Genomic DNA, 14,840 nt, shown 5'->3' on the forward strand with positions numbered 1-14,840 from the left:
TTTTCCAGTATTCCTACACTCCGTTTCTTTTTAATGTATTCCAAACTTCAGCCTTTAAAAAGGCTTGACATCAACTGTCTCACTTCCCAATTTTTGGGCTCTTGTGGATTCTCAGATTCCATGGGTCTCTTCCCCACACACAATTCACCTAAGATTAACCTCTTTTACCCCCCAAAGAACCCCCAGTGTAACGGGCTGAGTTAGCCCTTTCCTGGTCGCTGTTTTATCTCCTCTGTGGGCTTGGAAGCTCATTGCTTTTCTCCTTTTTCTCTTCCTTGTCCAGCTCCACCCATTCCCACACTATTCTCCAGCTTTGTCTTCAGTATGTGTCCAAGGTTGCTGGAAGAGAGGGGCTCCCCTGCACCTCCATGGGAGAGGAACTGGAGCAAGTGGAGGGAGGGTGTAACCTTCTGCACTCTGGGGGCTCCCCTCTCAGTCAATGCCGGCTGCACCTCCCTGGCCCTATAGGATTGGTATACGATTTTACGGGGTTCATCTAGAGACATATTAGGACCTCTTCCTACAAGTAAGAGGGCTTTTGTCCACTATGGTTTATAGGGTTTTTCTGCTACAGACTTAAAGGACTTTTTTTTTCCTACATATTTATAGGGTTTCTAACCCAACAGTTTTTCTCTATGGCCTTATGTGATTCCCACGGACAATTGTATAGGATTTCTCATCACTGATGTCAAAGTACTATTTTCCCCAGGGTTCTTTCCCTTCCACTTCTCTACAATAAGATAGGGTTGCCTCCCTTTTCCCACTTGTATTTGTTTTTTTTGGGGGGTGGGGTGGGGTGGGGGAGAGGGAGGGACTCCACTGTTCCTCTCTCTAGAGAGAGGCCCCTGGTCTCCAAACCCATCTCACAGGGAGATGCCTGGGTGACAGCCCCTGTGGAGAAGAAGGGCTGCCACTTCTGTGAAGCCGTCGCCACACTCGGGGCACAAATAGGGCTTCTCTCCCAAGGGGGCTTTGGGGCTCCCCCCTTCCCTGTGGCCGCTGCTCTCGGCGGGGGCGGGGGCGGGGGCCCCTCCCTCACCCGCCTGGCCTGAGGACGGACTGACTGGCTCTGGCGGGGGGTCCTCGGGCCTGGGGGACTTGTCTTGGGCGTGGGTTTCCTGGTGGCGGAGAAGGGCCAGGCGATCGAGGAAGGAGGCCCCGCAGTCGGAGCAGCTGTAGGGCCTGGCCCCCAGCGGGCTCCTGAGGTGCTCCAGGAGGACCGAGGAGCTCTTCCCCACCTCGGGGTTCTTCTGGGACTTCCGGCCCGCGTGGACTTTCTGGTGCTGGAGCAGCTCGGAGCTGAGGCCAAAGCTCTTTTTGCACTCGGGGCATTTAAAGGGCTTTCTGCCGAGGAAGGGGCTGGGCCCGGGCCCTTCCCCGGGGCCGGTCCGCGCCACGCCGCCGTGGGCGAGCTGGTGTTGGAGGAGCGCGGCGCGATCCGGGAAGCTGTCGCCGCAGTGGGAGCAGATGTAGGATCTGGAGGCCAGCAGCCCCCCCAGCCTGTGGCCCAGGCCTTCCTGAGCCTCGGGCGCCTTCAAGGGCTGTCCCGGGTTGGGGTCCGCCCGGCCCTCGGCCGCCCCGGGGTGGGAATTCCCTCCGAAGGGCAGCCTCGGGGTGCGGGGCTGGGGGGGCTTGGGGGCGGGGTGCGCGGGGAGGCCGTCGGCGTTCTTGTAGGGGTTCTCGCCGATGTGGATCCGCTGGTGCTGCATGAAGATGCCCTCGTCGTTGAAGCCCTTGCCGCACACCAGACACTTGTGGGGTTTGGCTCCGGGCGGCGGGGTGAGCAGGGCGGGGTCCCCGAGGCCCAGCAGGGGGTCGCCCTGGGCCCTGCGCGCGGGGGTCTTGCCGCGCTCGTGGATCACGCGGTGCTGCTCGAGCTCGTGCGCCTCCAGGAAGGCCTTGCCGCAGTCGGAGCACACGAACAGGTTCTCGTCCATGTGCGTGCGCACGTGCGTGATGAGGTTGGAGCTCTGGCTGAAGCTCTTGCCGCACTCGGGGCACTTGTAGGGCTTCTCGCCGGTGTGCGTGCGCCGGTGCTGGATGAGGTGCGAGCTGCGGATGAAGCTCTTGCCGCAGTCGGAGCACTTGTAGGGCTTCTCGCCGGTGTGGATGCGCTGGTGGCGGATGAGCGTGGAGCTCATGATGAAGCTCTTGCCGCAGTCGGCGCAGATGTAGGGCCGCTCGCCGCGGTGGATGCGCTGGTGGTTGATGAGGTTGGAGCTGACGCTGAAGCTCTTGCCGCACTCGGGGCACTTGTAGGGCCGCTCGCCCGTGTGCGTGCGCTGGTGGCGCAGCAGCGTGGCGCTCAGCGTGAAGGTCTTGCCGCACACGGGGCACTTGAACGGGTCCTCGCGCAGGTGCGTGCGCTGGTGCTTGATGAGCGTGGAGCTGTGGCCGAAGCTCTTGCCGCACTCGAGGCACTCGTAGGGCTTCTCGCCCGTGTGCGTGCGCTGGTGCTGCGTGAGCTCCGAGCTCTGGATGAAGCTCTTGCCGCACTCGGTGCAGCGGTACGGCTTCTCGCCGGCGTGGATCTTCTGGTGCTTGAGCAGGTTGTGGTTCTGGCCGAAGCGCTTGCCGCACTCGGGGCACTTGTAGGGCTTCTCGCCCGTGTGCGTGGCCTGGTGCTGGATGAGGTCGGAGCTGCGGTAGAAGGCGCGCCGGCACTCGCCGCACTTGTAGGGCTTCTCGCCGGTGTGCGAGCGCTGGTGCTTGATGAGGTTGGTGCTCTGCGTGAACGCCTTCTCGCACTCGGTGCACTTGTAGGGCTTCTCGCCCGTGTGCGTGCGCTGGTGCTGCACCAGGTTCGAGCTCCAGCTGAAGCACTTGCCGCAGTCGGGGCACTTGTAGGGCTTCTCGCCCGTGTGCGTGCGCTGGTGCTGCACCAGGTGCGAGCTCTGCGTGAAGCTCTTGCCGCACTCGGAGCACGTGTTGGGCCGCTCGCCCGTGTGGATGCGCTGGTGCCGCAGCAGCTTGGACCACTGGCTGAAGCTCTTGCCGCACTCGTTGCAGATGTAGGGCTTCTCCGCCCCGGAGGGCCGGCCCTGCACCAGCTCTCGCAGGCCGGGCTCGCTGGCGGGGACCACCGGGGGGCTGTTCCACGTGGTGAGCGTCCCCCACTGCCAACTGGCCTCACAGGCCTTGGTCCACTCGGATGGGGGAGCGACTGCCTCTGGGGCTGGGGGGTCCCGAGGGGTCTGGTGGTCCAAGGAGTTGGAGGAACCTAAGGGGGCTGGGGAGTCCTGGGGGGCTGGGGGGTCCTGGGAGGGGCCGTCCAGGGGCATCTCAGGTGGGTCCTTGGATTCTGGATTCGGAGCTGGATCTCCCAGGATGATCTCCTCCCCAGAACTTTCCCGCTGAGGGCTCTCCTCTTCATTCCCACTCTCGGCACCTACAGACAGAAAGGGAGTCTCCAGCCCCCATCTCCTTTCAGAACCCGGGGTCTGGCCTCTCTTCCCTCCCCTGCCTCTTCCCTCCAGAGCCTGGGCCCCTCCCTGAACGGGGATCTCCTGTCTCTCAGGACTGCAGTCCCTCCTCTTGGCCCTCACCTCTGTGCGCCTCGCCGGGGCTCTCTTCGGGAGCCTCCAGATCGGGGCCCCACAGCACGGTCTCTGGCTCCATCCCAGAGCTCAGGACTGCGAAGGCTCCGGGGACCCTGGGGGAAGAGAGAGATGGGCACAGAGTGGAAGATGATTCTTGTTATTCCTCTGAGCCTCGCTGGAGTCTTTATTCCTTCTTAAGCGCTGGTGGCTCACACCTGGAATCCTAGCTACGCGAGAGGCTAAGTAAGATCTGAGGATGCCGGCACCAAGCCAGCACGGACAGAAAAGCCTGTGAAACTCTTATATCCAGTTCACCAGCAAAAACAAACAAACAAACAAAAATCAACCCAGAAGTAGTGCTATGGCTCAAGTGGTAAGAGTGCCAGCCTTGAGTGGAAAAGTGAAGGGAAAGCACAAAGTCCTGAGCTCAAACCCCCCCGGGGGGGGGCACCTCATTTTTCAGGGCACTGGTTTTCACTGATCCCCTTCACCCTGCAGGCCTGATTCCTTCTCCAGATCTTAAGATCACAATTAAGCAAGTCAGTGAATTTAAGAGTGCAATTAAAAACTCATCCGTCATAACCCTTTGAACCCAGACTGGGGGCTTAGAGGATATCTTAGCACTTACAATGAAGACGGGTTCTCACCCCATACCTCCAATGCCCAGAGGCTGGGAAACCTGTTATTTTGTGAATTAGAGGAAGCTCATTAAGACACCAATTTTCCTCCTTAATGGGGCTGCTAATTGAGACCAATAAACTTTCCCCTTATAAGCCCCAGAGAGAATGGAGGCTGAAACTAAGGGTTAAAGAATGTAACTATCCTCTCACCCCCAACCCCACCCCAATTTCCCAGAGGGAACAAGAGTGCCCCAAAATGACTGGACACCACCCCCCACCCCCCACCCCCCCCCCCTGCTCAATCATCATCCAAATGCAGAAGGTCAGGCTAGAGGTTGGGGCAGGGAGGTTTAAAGTGAGGGGCTTCCTCGGAGGCCTCCAGGGAGAGAAGCAGAGAGGAGGGGTGGACAATTGTGGAGGACACTTGTGGGGTACATGGTACCTGCCAGCATGTCCTCATTTCTCTCACCTAGTCTTCCCGGGAGCAACCCCATGAGAAGACTCAGGAAACAGTCTGTCCATTTTACAGATTAGTAAGTGGAAGGGCTTCTCCAAGGTTCCAGGCTGGGAGGCCACAGAGCTAGGACCACAGGTGCAGGGTTCTGTGTGCGTGTGAGTCTGCCCCCTGTCTCTGAGAACACGAGGTGACCTTGGGAGTCATGTGAGGCTCAGACTCAGGCGGCTGGCAGGAGCCTGAGGATGGGGACGAGCAAAACTCTGGCCCTGAAAATGGGTTGGAGAAATTCCTGGGAGGAGAGTTCCCTTGACTATAAATGGAGGAGTTGGACTCAGTGACAAGGCCTGATAATCTGTATCTGTGAAATGGAGACCAGACTGTCCACTGAAGCCACCATTACCAACACCCTGGGAACCTTCAGTCTCCTTTGAAAAAAAAAAAAAATGCTGTTCCACATGCCTAGGATAACACCGAACACATAATAAATGCTCAGTAAACATTTTCATGAGATGAATGAATGAGCTCCTTGCCCTTTGCTCCTGGAAAACCTGCTGTTGGGTTCGATGTCTTTAAGGAATCATTGCAAAAGAATGTCTGCAAAGGAACCCAAGCTCTCAGTGACCACCCCACTCCCTGGAGAACAGTCAGCGGTCACAGCCAGAAAGCAGTGGGGAGACTCCAGGATGAGGGACCGAGCCCCAATAGCAGAGTGGCTGGATACTTCAGGAATGACCTACACCCCACACACACCCCGGGCAGAGCAGGGCAGGGCACTGGGCACCCATGTGGATGGATGGGCCGCACGGGCACAGGGACAACGGTGCCAAGGAGACCCGGGAGGCAGCTGGAGGGCCAAGAAGGTGAAGCGAAAGCCAGTGGGCCCCTGCCAAGTTCGATTTTAGGAAGTAAATCCATTTCTTCATCGGGGTAGGCAGCCTGAGCTCTGAGACGCCTCCCCTCCCCCGCCCGTGAGTGACTTTGGGGAGGTGGAGGCAGGAAGCTGCGTCCAGCCGCTCGGAGGAGGAGGCCGGCCGGGGTGGAAGGTGCGGGGCTGCTCGGACGGAGGGACGGGCGAGAGTTTCTGCCGCTGGACGGTGAAATTCAAACTCGCTGGTGCCGAGTGCGAGGGCGGAGGGTTAATGGCCAGGCCACACGGAACCCGCCGGTGGGAAGGCCGAGGGCGTGCAGGCTGGGGCGCGCAGCCCGGACCGGCCGGGAGGAGTGGGAGCCGCCCCGGGGGACCCCGGCGGGCGGTGGCGGAGGGCGGCCCGCTTCCCACGGCGCCCGCCCCGGGCTGGACCCCGCTGCTCCCGGCCCGCGGGCCCCCACCCCGGGCCTCCCCGGCGCCCCGCGGGGAGCCCCGATCCCCGGGCGCCCGCCCGCCCGCCCGCCCGCCGCCCCGCGGCCCCTCCCGGAACGCCGCGCCCCTCCCCCACGGACCCCCGCTCCCAGAATCCCCCGCCCGCCCGGGGCCCCCCACCCTGCGCGGCGGCGGGCGGGCCCCGGGGGCCGGGGGGCGCCCCTCGCGCCCATTGTTCCCCGCGGCCGCCCCGGGCCCTCGGGCCGGCCCCCCCGCCGACCCAGGCGTCCCCGACTCACGGCTCGGGGTCCGGGAGGCAGCCGGAGGGCGGATCCAGCCCCGGGGGGACGGAACCCCCGAGTGCCCGGTCCCGGGGGAGGGGGCGGCCCGACGCCCCGAGCTCGGGGTCCGGCTCCGGGGTGATCCCAGGCTGAGGACCCGGGGACCAGTTCAGGGTGACTGGGACGGAGCAGGAAGTGACCCCAGCTTCCCGGGCCCCTCTAGCCTGGAGTCAGCATCAGCTCTATGGGATTTAACCCTTCGCTTCCCACAGCCTGGGAAAAGGGGAAAATAAAAATAAAAGAGTGGGCCGGGGAGCCCGGGCGTGGCGGACCCGGGGCTCCGGCGGGCGGGGCGGCGGGGGCCCCGAGGCCGGCGAGGGTCTTTGGGTTTGGGCCGGGGATCCTCCTCCTGCCGGGGCCCCGCCGGCCCCAACGCCCGGCTCTCAGATCTGGACGGGCCCCCGGGGCGGGCCTTTGTCCCCACTCACCCCGCCGGGTTCGGGGGTAGGAGCCCGGGCTGGCGGGGCCGACCCTGCGGTGATTTGCTGCAGTCTAGAAAGGACTTAAATAAGCCGTGGCAGAAAGATCAGGGGCTGAGCGGCCGGGCCAGCAGGGATTCTGGGGTGCCCGCTGCCCCTCTTCCTCCTCATTCCCCTTAGAAGAGGGGTCCGAGGCCCAGGGTGGAAGCGCAGAAGGTTGGGGCGGGGGGGTCTCTGGTAAAGGAGGGAGGGCGTGCAGTGTGCCCGCCAGCTCAGGACATGGAGAAACCTTCAGACACCCGGGAACAAGGCCAGTGTTATCTACCGTCCTGCCCATTTTCTCTTTCCCACAATCCCAGGAGGCAGGCTTATTTCCATACCCATTTACAGGTGAGGAAATCAAGGCACGAAAAATGAGAACCCACGCTGAAGCCCACGTTTGTTGGTGAGCACAGGGGTGAGGAGAACTCAGAAATGAACCCCAAAAATAGAGCTTTCCATCCTCAAGAAGTCTTGAGAAGGAGCTGAGCACCAGTGGCCCACACCTGCAGCCCTAGCTGAGCTAGGGACCAGGAGGCTGAGCTCAGAATCAAGGGTCCATGCCAGGCCCCGACAGGGAAGTCCTTGAAACTCTATCTCCAAGTAATCGCCCAAAAGCCAGAAGTGAAGTTGTAGCTCAAGTGGCAGAGCACCTGTCTTTAGCAGAAGAAAGCTAAGGGACTGGAGCTGGGAATATGGCTTAGTGGTAGAGTGCTTGCTTGTATACATGAAGCCCTGGGTTCGATTCCTCAGCACCACATATACAGAAAACGGCCAGAAGTGGTGCTGTGGCTCAAGTGGCAGAGTGATAGCCTTGAGCAAAAAGAAGCCAGGGACAGTGCTCAGGCCCAGAGTTAAGTCCCCAGGACTGGCCAAAAAAAAGAAAAGAAAAAAGAAAGCTAAGGGACTATATGCCAAGGCCCTGAGTTCAAGCCCCAGTACTGGCACATACAGGAAAACTTTGAAAGGAAGCCAGAAGTGGTGGTACAAGCCTGGAATCTCAGCATTTGGGAGGCAGAGGTAGGAGGATTGAGCCAAGCCAGCCTGGGCATAAAAAGATTCTGTCTGAAAATAAGTTTGATTGTGTGCATATTGTATGTGTGTTAGACACAAAGGAATTACAAAATGTGGAAAAGGTTTCCCCAGCCAGGAATATGAGGGAGAATGAATGGAACAAACCAGAGAAACCTATAGCTGGGAGAACATGGGAAACTGCACCCTGGAGGCTCATAGAAGAGGTTAATTAGGCCTACACAGTTTTTGTTTGTTTGCTTTCTGTTTAAATGGAATTAATTGCTGCACTTACACATCAGTACATAAAAGCCAGGCACAATGGTGCACCTGCAGTCCCAGCTTGAGGCAAAAGATCACCTGAGCCCAGGAATTCAAGGCCACTCTGGAAACATGGGAAGATCCTATCAAAGAAAAGTTACTTCACACAAAAAGAAGGCTTTTCCTACTTCTTTGGAAAATCCAAAGCTGTGATGACATGGCTGCATAACCCAACTGTTTACGTGTGTGTGTGTGTGTGCGCGCACTAGTATTAAGGCTTGAACTCAGGGTCTGGACACTGTCCCTTAGCTTTTTCACTCAAGGCTGGTGCACTACCATTTCACCCACAGCTCCCCTTCCAGCTTTTTGGTGGTTAATTGAAGATAAGGATCTCCAAGACTTTCCTACCTGGCTGGCTTTGAGTCATAATCCTCTAATCTCAGTCTCCTTAAAGGCATGAGCTACCAGTTCTGCTTTAAGATCTTGAGATTTAGACATCCTAGACATTCTGACTCCAGATCTAGGGCTTTTCAAATCCAGCCAGCACCTACCTCCTCTGCAGAGCCTTCCCCGACCAGTGCCTCCTATGAAGCCCTGCCCACCATTGCCATCTGCAGGGAAGTGACATTTTTGCCATATCTGGGCCTCTGTTCTGGTGCTTATTTGCTATTCTCTTTAACTTGATTTACTTTTCTTAATGGAAAGAAATGTATCTAAGAAGCGAACTCATCATCAGTATATGCTAAGTAGAAAATGCTTATTTACAAATTATAAAAGTAAATAATGGTGCCGGGAATATAGCCTAGTGGCAAGAGTGCTTGCCTCGTGTACATGAAGCCCTGGGTTCAATTCCTCAGCACCACATATATAGAAAACAGCCAGAAGTGACGCTGTGGCTCAAGTGGCAGAGTGCTAGCCTGGAGCAAAAAGAAACCAGGGACAGTGCTCAGGCCCTGAGTTCAAGGCTCAGGACTGGCCAAACAAACAAACAAAGTAAATAATGCAGAACTAACCCCAAATGGATCAAAGACAAATAGTTTAAGATTTTAAACTATGTAACTGTTAGGAGAAAATGTGGAAATCTGCCTGACCATGGATTTGGCAATGGTTTCTTAGATACTGATGCAAAAGCACAAGCATTTAAAAAAAAAAAAAAAAGCTAATCCTAGCAGCTCAGAAGGATCTGAGATCTGAGGATCCTGATTTGAAGCCAGCCGGGCAAGAAAGTCTATGAGACTCTTACGTGTCCAATGAACCACTAAAAGGTCAGAGGTAGAGGTGTGGTTCAGTGGTTCAAGTGGTAGAGCACCAGCCTTGAACAAAAGAGCTAAGGGGCAGCTTCCGCCTGTGCCGGTCGCGGACTCTGCCGTGGCTGCCCTTGGTCGTCGGGTTGTGGTGGGCACTTGGGCCGAGTCGGGCTGCAGCAGTCATGGTGAATTTCCTTCAGCTTGTACGTGACCATTGGGTTCATATATTGGTCCTTTCAGGATTTTTACTTGGATATTATCTAGACAAAAAGAATGACGAAAAGCTAACTGCCTTCCGGAACAAGAGTATGTTATATAGAAGGGAATTGAGGCCTAATGAAGAAGTCACTTGGAAGTAAAGACTGGCTTATCACAGAATGTTCACATTTCTAAAAATGGGAGAAATAAAAGCATTTATTTAATTTGAAAAAAAAAAAAAAAGAGGGCTGGGGATATAGCCTAGTGGCAAGAGTGCCTGCCTCGGATACACGAGGCCCTAGGTTCGATTCCCCAGCACCACATATACAGAAAACGGCCAGAAGCGGCGCTGTGGCTCAAGTGGCAGAGTGCTAGCCTTGAGCAGGAAGAAGCCAGGGACAGTGCTCAGGCCCTGAGTCCAAGGCCCAGGACCGGCCAAAAAAAAAAAAAAAAAGAAGCCAGGGACAGTGCTCAGGCCCTGAGTCCAAGGCCCAGGACTGGCAAAAAAAAAAAAAAAAAAAAAAGAGCCAGAGCCCTGGCCCTGAGTTCAAGCTCCCACACCAACACACACACACACACACACACACACACACACCACAAATGGCCAAAAAGCAAATGAAAAGAACTCCTCATAGCTAATCATTAGGGAGATACAAATCAAAACCACAATGACACAATTGCCTCACACCTATGAGGGTGGTTATAATGACAATCTAAAACAGGTGGTAATCCTAGCTACTTAGGGAAATGAGATCTGAAGATTGAGGTTTGAAACCAGCCTGGGCAGGAAAGTCCATGAGACTCCTATCTCCAGTTAACACACACACACACACACACACACACACACACACACACACACCACTATCAGAAAAGAAGTGGAGGTGTGACTCCAGTGACTGGAGGCCAGTCTTGAGGGAAATATCTAAGGGACAGCATCTGGGCCAGATACTGCATAGCAGGGGCCCAGTGGTGAAGTGATCAGTATCATAGGAGAGAAAATAGCAAAGGAAAACTGAGTTTGGGGTGAGTAATGAATGATAACATGAAACTTGCTAGGGTTTGTCCACAAAACAAAGTTCACTCTACAATTGCTAAAAGTAGCTTAGAGTTTAGTGGTGTTTCTAGAGGCCTAGGGAAATATTGGTATATAGTCATAGGAGACCTCAGGGGAGTTTCTTCCTTGTGTTCTTTCTCAATGGTATTTTCTGTTACAAAGTACCACATCTTCAACCCTGCCCCCCTAGTTCTGGACCCAACCCATCAGAGACAGTGGGTAGATAAAGCCCTAGACATGCAGGAGACCGAGTACGGCTGCCATGAGGTTGCAGTCATATTGTACTTTATTTTATTTATTCATTCATTCATTCATTTTGTGCTGGGGCCTCTGGCTGTCGTCCCTTGACAGTTTAAGGCTGGCACTCTGTTACTTGAGCCAGACCTCCACTTCTGGCTTTTTGCTGGTTAACTGGAGTTAAGAGTCTCATGGATGTTTCTGTCTATGCTAGTTTCAAACTGTGATCCTCATATCTCAGCCTGAGTAGCTAGGATTGAGTATATTTGAACCTCCAGTACATGGCTTGCAGTCATACTTTTAAAGCTACTCTTACAATCACACATCACGGCATGCCGCTTTTTATGTGTGTGTGTGTCTGTGGTCCTGGGGATAGGACCTCCTCTGTGTTAGGTAAGTGCTTTATCACTAAGCTACATCCCTCATCCAGAATGTCACATTTAAAGAAGAGGTAAACTGCTGGGTACCAGTGGCCCATGCCTATAATCCTAACTACTCAGGAGACTGAGGTCTGAGAACCACAGTAGAAAGCCAGCCAGGGGAGGAAAGTCCAAGAGCCTCTTATCTTCAATTAATCACCAGAAAACTGAAAGTGGTGCTGTGACTCAAAGTGGTAGAGCCTCTAGTGAAAAAGCTCAGGGACAGTGCCTAGGCCCTAAATTCAAGCCCTATGACAGACAGCCCCTCACCCCCCCCCAAAAAAAAGTAGTAAATTCTAAGAAAAAAACTAGCCACAATATGCATCTTATGGCATAAGAGGTTATATAGTACCTGCTTCTTAGGGTGCTCCAGAGATGATGACCACTAAGAACAAAACAAGAACAAGGTGGTCCTAGATGAATACAGCTGATAGGTCTATCGAACTGGTATATCTAGTAAAAACAACAAAAGCCTAGCAAACTCAGTGCTAATGGCACATGCCTGTAATCCTAGCTACTCAGGAGACTAGATCTGAGGATGGTATTGCCAAGCCAGCCCAGGTAAGAAGGTCCGTGAGACTCTTTTGTTTGGTTTTGTTTTTTTGCCAGACCTGGGGCTTGAACTCAGGGCCTGAGCACTGTCCCTGGCTTCCTTTTGCTGAAGGCTAGCACTCTGCCACTTGAGCCACAGCGCCACTTCTGACTTTTTCTACATATGTGGTGCTGAGGAATCAAACCCCGGGCTTCATGTATATGAGACAAGCACTTTACCAGTAGGCCATATTCCTAGGCCCTGTGAGATTCTTATCTCTAATTAACTACTCAGAAAAAGGCAGAAGTGGTGAAGAACTAGGACCACTCCATCTTGAGGCTACTTGAGGCTGCAACCATCTTGTTGTTTGTGTTAAGCTAAGAATAACCCATCACATACATGAAATCCAGGAAATGGCTTGTTTATGGTGAAACTAACCAGAAATTGTACAAATTCCAGGAACAAAGTTGTTTGTGCAGATGTTTGTGCCATAAAATCCCATTTCCCGGATGGCCCAACCGTTTTGGGGACGTTCCGCCCTGGAATGTCCTCAGACCAATTTTAGAAAACCCCTAGCCCCGAGCCAATCAGATTTGTACTCGCACCCCAATGTAACTTTGTGGTTTTTTTCCCTTAAATACCCCTGTAAAACTCTGCTCAGGGCCTTCCTCCTAACCTCCGCTGTGTCGGTGTATAGGACGAGGTCGGGGCTGCAGCTCGCCTGAATAAAGCCTTGCTTTTGCATTTCGGAACGTCTGGCTCTTGGTGGTCTTCTCAGTGGTCTTCTCGCCACTTGGGCATAACAGTGGCACTATGGCTCAAGTGGTAGAGCAAAAGAAGCTCAGGGACAGTGCCCAGGCTCTGAGTTCAAGCCTCAAGATAAGAAAAAAAATCCACAAAAGAAATCTTATTAAAAATATATAACCTGGGGGCTGGGAATATGGCCTAGTGGCAAGAGTGCTTGCCTCGTATACATGAGGCCCTGGGTTCAATTACTCAGCACCACATATACAGAAAATGGCCAGAAGTGGCGCTGTGGCTCAAGTGGCAGAGTGCTAGCAAAAAAGAAGCCAGGGACAGTGCTCAGGCCCTGAGTTCAAGGCCCAGGACTGGCCAAAAACAAAACAAAATATATAACCTGGGGGCTAGCATGTGTTTCATAGATGTATGTATGTCTGCATGCACACGTATACACACATATGCATGCTTTGTCATACACGGTAGAGTGTGAACAGTCTTGAAATCTAAGGCCACACCATACTACTGAGTGTACTTTTCTTTTGTTCTGTGGGATGCTTCTGGCCAGGCTGTGCTCATCGGATCGAGCTTGATACAGCATGCAGGGAAGGAAGGGTTCGACAGGGAGGCCCAGTGGGCATCCTGGGCAAGGCCATGCTGTTTCTGATGTAGGGTGTACAACAGCCTGCTAGTTCAAAGTCTGAGTCAGGCAGAAGCAGCCACGTGGCCAAAAGATCTGGAGGGCAGACACCCCTTCCACGTATCCCCCCCCCCTTCTACTCTGATGGCCTTTATTATTGTTAAACGCTGTAGCTGAGGGGAAGCAGCCAGAAGGACCCTGAGTAGTGGAGACAGAAATGGCCAAATAGGGTCTTGCTATATTAGTCCAGGCTGGCCTGAGAGATCTGACTGCCTCAGGCCGGGATTACAGGTACACAGCACCGTGCCCGCCCAGGTACGCAGGCAGACGCTTCGTCTGTATTCATTCCTGGCATCCTTTCAACAATCCCGCGGTCGCTAACGACCGCTTCGCAGGCAGAAAGCCGAGGGGCTCCGGGGGGGTTAAAGGACTTGTGCGAGCAGCTCAGTACTGAGGTGGAGATGGGACAGGAAAGCAGAAGCCGGGCCTGTGGCTGCCAGGGAGCGGGCACAGGGACGACCGCAGCGGCGGAGCAGAAGGGGTTAGTCCCACTGAGACGCGGGCGCCTAGAGCGTCCGGGCGGGCGGCGGGCGGCGGGCGGCGGGCGGAGCGCGCGCTCCCGGGGCGGGGACCGGGGCCCGTGGCGGCGGGCGGGCTTGGGGCTCGGGACGAGCCCCCCCCCCCCCAGGGGCGACAGCCACGCGGCTAGGGGCGCCTCCCCGGCCGCGGCCGCCCTCCCGATCCGCGGGCTCGCCTTCGGTAGTTCCGCGGGGGAAGTGGGCGGGGCCGAGCGCGCTCACCTGTGCCCAGGTATTTTCCCTCCTGGCCCCATTCCCTTCCCCGCGGCGTGTACGAGTGAACGGATCCATAGCAGGCCTGAAACCAGGATAGCAGGACTTGTTGTTGTTGTTGTTGTTTTGACACAGGTGACCTGTGCTGGCTAACTACTAACCCAACTTCGGCTGGCGCCGTGCCCAGCCTGAGGGGATGGAGCCTTGGTTAAACTGGAACTCCAGTCGTGTGCCTGTGTGTCTCAGGGCCTTGCACTCTGGCTTAGCTTTTTTTGTTTGTTTTTTTGCTCAAGGCTACCAGGCTACACCTCCATTTCTTTCTTCTTCTTTTTCATGTTTGTTAGTTGGAAATATCTCACACTTATCTGCCCAGGCTGGCTTCAAACCGGGATGCTTAGATCTCATCTCAAGCCTACTGAGTAGCTAGGATTGCCCACATGCGCCCCCTGCACCCACCTGAACCTCTGGCATTTTGCTGACCTGCGACTGTCAGCCATTTCTCTAGTCCCCTACTCGCTGTGTGTGTTGGGGGTGAGGGGGCTGTACTGGAGTTTGAACTGGGGCCTTCCACATGCTAGCCAAGCCCTCTGGCACTGCAGCCACGCCCCAAGTCCTCCTTTTAGTCTTCCTATTTTTAATCCAACCTGTCTTTCTGGTCCTACTGCCACCATAGCAACCTCACCACACATATCTCTGTCATTGCACTGGCTTGCAAGGTCTGGCTGCCATCCCTCTACTTCATGTCCTGCTTCAGACTCCACTACAGAATTCTTTTTTTCTCTCTCTTTTCTTTTTCTTTCTTCCCTTCTCTTTCTTTTTGAGCTTGAACTGAGGGTCTGGGCGCTGTCCTTTGGCATTTTCAGCTCAAGGCTGGTGCTCGAAAAATTGAGCCATAGCTCTACTTCCTACTTTTTGGAGATTAGTTGGAAATATTGTGAAATCAGAGGCAGGACAAAAATATTGAATATCAGAAATAGGACAAAATATCAAGGACAGA

At 54.9% G+C, this 14,840-nt stretch overlaps 2 protein-coding genes across 3 annotated transcripts; one reads left to right on the forward strand and one right to left on the reverse strand.

The window, feature by feature from the left end:
- Nucleotides 1-6,529, reverse strand: Znf629 (zinc finger protein 629). Of its 2 annotated transcripts, none has more exons than XM_048332596.1 (3): nt 6,216-6,529; nt 3,546-3,652; nt 1-3,388 (listed from the first exon to the last, which is right to left on the reverse strand). In XM_048332596.1, exons 2-3 carry the CDS (start codon nt 3,616-3,618, stop codon nt 864-866), a joined length of 2,598 nt encoding a protein of 865 aa, XP_048188553.1. In that variant the 5' UTR covers nt 3,619-3,652; nt 6,216-6,529; the 3' UTR covers nt 1-863. The 2 variants fall into 2 exon arrangements, with proteins under 2 accessions (XP_048188553.1, XP_048188554.1); XM_048332597.1 differs by having other exon boundaries at nt 1-3,407.
- A 2,809-nt stretch (nt 6,530-9,338) lies between these two features.
- On the forward strand, nt 9,339-9,662 carry LOC125340774 (NADH dehydrogenase [ubiquinone] 1 beta subcomplex subunit 1-like). The gene has a single exon (XM_048332599.1). It carries the CDS (start codon nt 9,417-9,419, stop codon nt 9,591-9,593), a length of 177 nt encoding a protein of 58 aa, XP_048188556.1. The 5' UTR covers nt 9,339-9,416; the 3' UTR covers nt 9,594-9,662.
- The last annotated feature ends 5,178 nt before the right edge of the window (nt 9,663-14,840 follow it).

This window comes from Perognathus longimembris, chromosome 23 (assembly GCF_023159225.1).
Source record: "Perognathus longimembris pacificus isolate PPM17 chromosome 23, ASM2315922v1, whole genome shotgun sequence".
NCBI classification, from domain to species: domain Eukaryota; kingdom Metazoa; phylum Chordata; class Mammalia; order Rodentia; family Heteromyidae; genus Perognathus; species Perognathus longimembris.